The sequence below is a fragment of the Nansenia antarctica genome (assembly GCF_963989245.1).
Source record: "Nansenia antarctica genome assembly, chromosome: 8".
Classification (NCBI taxonomy): Eukaryota; Metazoa; Chordata; class Actinopteri; order Argentiniformes; family Microstomatidae; genus Nansenia; species Nansenia antarctica.
In genome coordinates this window covers 50,428,681-50,432,260 of record NC_137678.1, presented here as the reverse complement: position 1 = coordinate 50,432,260, position 3,580 = coordinate 50,428,681, and the positions used below count along the sequence as shown (strand labels likewise).

At 51.2% G+C, this 3,580-nt stretch overlaps 1 protein-coding gene across 1 annotated transcript in view; it reads left to right on the top strand.

The window, feature by feature from the left end:
* Positions 1-3,580, top strand: part of LOC308163525 (fatty acyl-CoA reductase 1-like) — a gene marked incomplete at its 3' end in the record, with an annotated part of 25,007 nt that extends 21,427 nt beyond the window's left edge. The window contains exons 10-12 of the mRNA XM_080537701.1: positions 2,414-2,543; positions 3,049-3,176; positions 3,418-3,580. Coding sequence (XP_080393827.1) covers positions 2,414-2,543; positions 3,049-3,176; positions 3,418-3,580 — 421 coding nt within the window. The remainder of the gene's footprint in view (positions 1-2,413; positions 2,544-3,048; positions 3,177-3,417) is intronic.

Sequence of the window (3,580 nt, the reverse complement as noted above, 5' to 3'; positions counted from 1 at the left end):
ATCCTCCTCTCCTCCTCCTCCTCCTCCTCCTCCTTCTCCTTCTCCTCCTCCTCCTCTCCTCCTCCTTCTCCTCCTTCTCCTCCTCCTCTCCTCCTGCTCCTCCTCCTCCTCCTTCTCCTCCTCCTCTCCTAAGGAGAGTTAGGCTGATGTGTGCATGATCTCTACATCTCCATGTTTTTATTTACAGCTATGGCACTTATTAAACCAAAACAACACGCAATCCTATCCGAGCAGTTGTTATTATGTAATATACTTCCATTAGACTACCAAAGCAGGACACCGGAGCACTCCTATCTGCGCGTATGGTCACCCTGTTGTTCCTCTGCCCCGGCCGACATGATTCAGGGGCATAGAAAACACACTGCCAACTAGCGATGTGACGGTGTAATTGCAGGTCAGACATTTTGCGGCTTAATAGCATCGCTTCACCGTGGGTTAGGGAGACAATTCAAAGGTGTCTGGAGAGGGGAGAGGAAGGGGAATATAATATGAATGAATGAATGAATGGACTTTATTGTCATTGCTACAGTACAGGTACCAAACAACGAAATTTAGGAGGGGTGGCTCCCCTGGTGTTAGGAAAGGAAAAAAAAAAAAAAAAAACTTTTAGAATTTTTTTTAATAATAATCACAAGAAGGTAAGGAGCTGGTTTACATAAATAAAGGCTATGTACACAATCCACTGTACTATACTGTACAGATAGTCAACTAGGGTTGTCATATTGCACAATAGTATTTTTTCACGTTATTTAAAGTGTCACAGTTTGCAGGCTTGAAATGTACATGTTTGTGCCTCAGCACTACACCTGGTTTTTTTCAGTCCAGCAGCTGCCATACAATCCGTCCAGACTGTCCAGGGCCCAGAACTTAGGTCTTTGCTGTGTTCAGGGCCTGGACGGCCCTGTGGTAGAAGCAGTTCTTCAGTCTGTTTGTCTTAGCGGCCAGGGTCCTGAACCTCCTTTTCGAGGGCAGCCTGGTAAAGTGTACGTGCCCAGGGTGGGTCGGGTCCCTGGAGATCTTTGAGGCCTTCCTGAGACAGCGTGTGTTGTACAGCTCTTCCAGAGAGGGGAGGGGGGCGCCGGTGATCTTCTGTGCTGTTCTCACTACTCTCTGTAGCGCATTTCTCTCCGCTGTTGTGCAGCTGGAGAACCAGTTGCAGATGCCGTAGGTGAGGATGCTCTCCACTGCGCCGCGGTAGAAGGCCACCAGTATCTCCTGCTTGTTGTGTTCCTTCCTGAGGCATCTCAGGGTGTATAGCCGCTGTTGTGCCCTCTTGATGGTGCCTTTTGTGTTGTCCTTCCAGGTCAGGTCATCCCGCATGTGATGTCCCAGGAATCGGAGGGTTGAGACTCTCTCCACGCTCTCTCCGTCGATGAGCAGGGGCTGGATCTCGGACTTTTTCCTCCTGAAGTCTACGATGAATTCCTGGGTCTTTGACTTGTTCAGCAGCAGGTTGTTAACCTTGCACAGCTTGCTCAGTTGCTCTACCTCATCCCTATACGCCGCCTCGTCCCCCCCCGAGATACATCCCACCACGGTGGTGTCGTCTGCAAACTTTACGATGTAGTTGCTGGGGTGGACAGGGGTGAAGTCGTAGGTGTAGAGGTTGTAGAGGATGGGGCTTAGCACGCAGCCCTGGGGGGACCCAGTGCTGAGGCTGAGGGCTGTGGAGGTGTGGGGGCCCACCCGCACCCTCTGGGGGCGGTCGGTCAGGAAGTCCTTGATCCACGCACATATAGAGTGTGATAGACCCAGGTCTAGTAGTTTGGTCACTAACCTGTCTGGAAGGATGGTGTTGAAGGCGGATCTGAAGTCCACGAAGAGCAGTCTCGCGAGCTGTTTCCCCTCTCCAGGTGGGATAGAGTGGCGTGGAGAGTCGTCGCGATGGCGTCCTCTGTGGACCTGTGGGCTCTACACTTTGAACGGAGTCGATACGACACTCCTCTCGGCACAGCGAGAAGCGAATTTCGGGACTTCGCACATGTTTAAATCCCCGTTAATTGAGTTTGCGGTCCAAAGCATCACTTCACTTCATCACCCCTCAAACTGACGGGAAAGCGATTTGGGAGTCAATGGAAATGGAACTGGGTTCCTACCACCTTCCTAACGGGTGTTATTCACTGACAAACAGGGTACCCGGTCGGACATTTTGCAGCTTAATAGCGTCGCTTCACCGTGGGTTAGGGAGACCCCCCCCCCCCCCCCAAAAAAAAAAAAGCAAGTCAAGGTCAATACCTATATATCAATATCACTCATGAAGGGTGTCTCTGTCTCTGTCTCCCTCTCTTCCTCTCTTCCTGTCTCCCTCTCTCCCTCTCTTCCTCTCTTCCTCTCTCCCTCTCTTCCTCTCTGTCTCCCTCTCTTCCTCTCTGTCTCCCTCTCTCCCTCTCTCCCTCTCTTCCTCTCTATGCAGGATGATGAGGATCTTCAACCGCCTGCACAAGGCCATCGGCCTGCTGGAGTACTTCAGCAGCCAGGACTGGCAGTGGAACTCAGAGAACATGAGCATGCTGCTGAACCAGCTCAGCCCGGAGGACAAGAAGGTAGGCCGCCCCCATCACCATCCATCACCCGTCTCCACAATGCCATTGCGCCCCCTACAGTTTGGGAGGTGGCTTTTTGATACACTGAGGGTAATCTATTCGGTTGTTAAGTCGTGACGTGTTTCCGGGTCCAACGTTGGCTGAGGCGCTCTCTTCGAAATGCCGCAGTAATAATAATAATTAATTTGTATAGCGCTTTTCCGAGGCTCAAAGACCCTGACAATATGGGAAAAACGGGAAAGTGCTGTGTCCCTTGTTGTATGAAAAGATCTGAGTCTAAAAAACGATTGAACTGTCATTCTACCGCTTTAGTACACTGGTACTCTGGTGCGGGGAATTCTTTATTTGGACCCGGAAATTGCTAAACGTCACACGTGACGTCAGACTTAACAACCGAATAGCACCTGTGCTTTTACGATAGCTATGTCTATGCTATATAGACTATAACTATAACTATGCCAGAACATCGATGTCCTCCTCATAACAAAGTCTTTGTCTCTGGCAGACGTTCAACTTTGACGTGCGTCAGCTGAACTGGCCAGAGTACATCGACAACTACTGCATCGGCACCAAGAAGTACGTGCTGAATGAAGACATGGCGGAGATCCCCGCTGCTAGGCAACACCTGAGGAAGTGAGTAGAGAGCATGTGACCACCTGTGGAAACGTCTGAAGACGTAGAACACGGGAGAGAGGGAAAACACTTATTACGTTCTTCGTGTAAACATATGCTCTGGGAAAAGGTATATACTGTATATCTCCCTCCCTCCCTCCCTCCCTCCCACTCTCCCCCTCTCTCTCTCCCTCCCACTCTCCCTCCCCCTCCCTCCCTCCCTCCCTCCCCCTCTCTCCCTCCCTCCCTCCCTCTCTCTCAGACTGAGGAACATCCGCTACACCTTCAACACGGTGCTGCTGGTCTTCATCTGGCGGGTGTTCATCGCCCGGTCCCAGATGGCTCGGAACATCTGGTACTTTGTGGTGAGCCTCTGCTTCAAGTTCCTCTCCTACTTCAGGGCCTCCAGCACTCTCAACAACTGA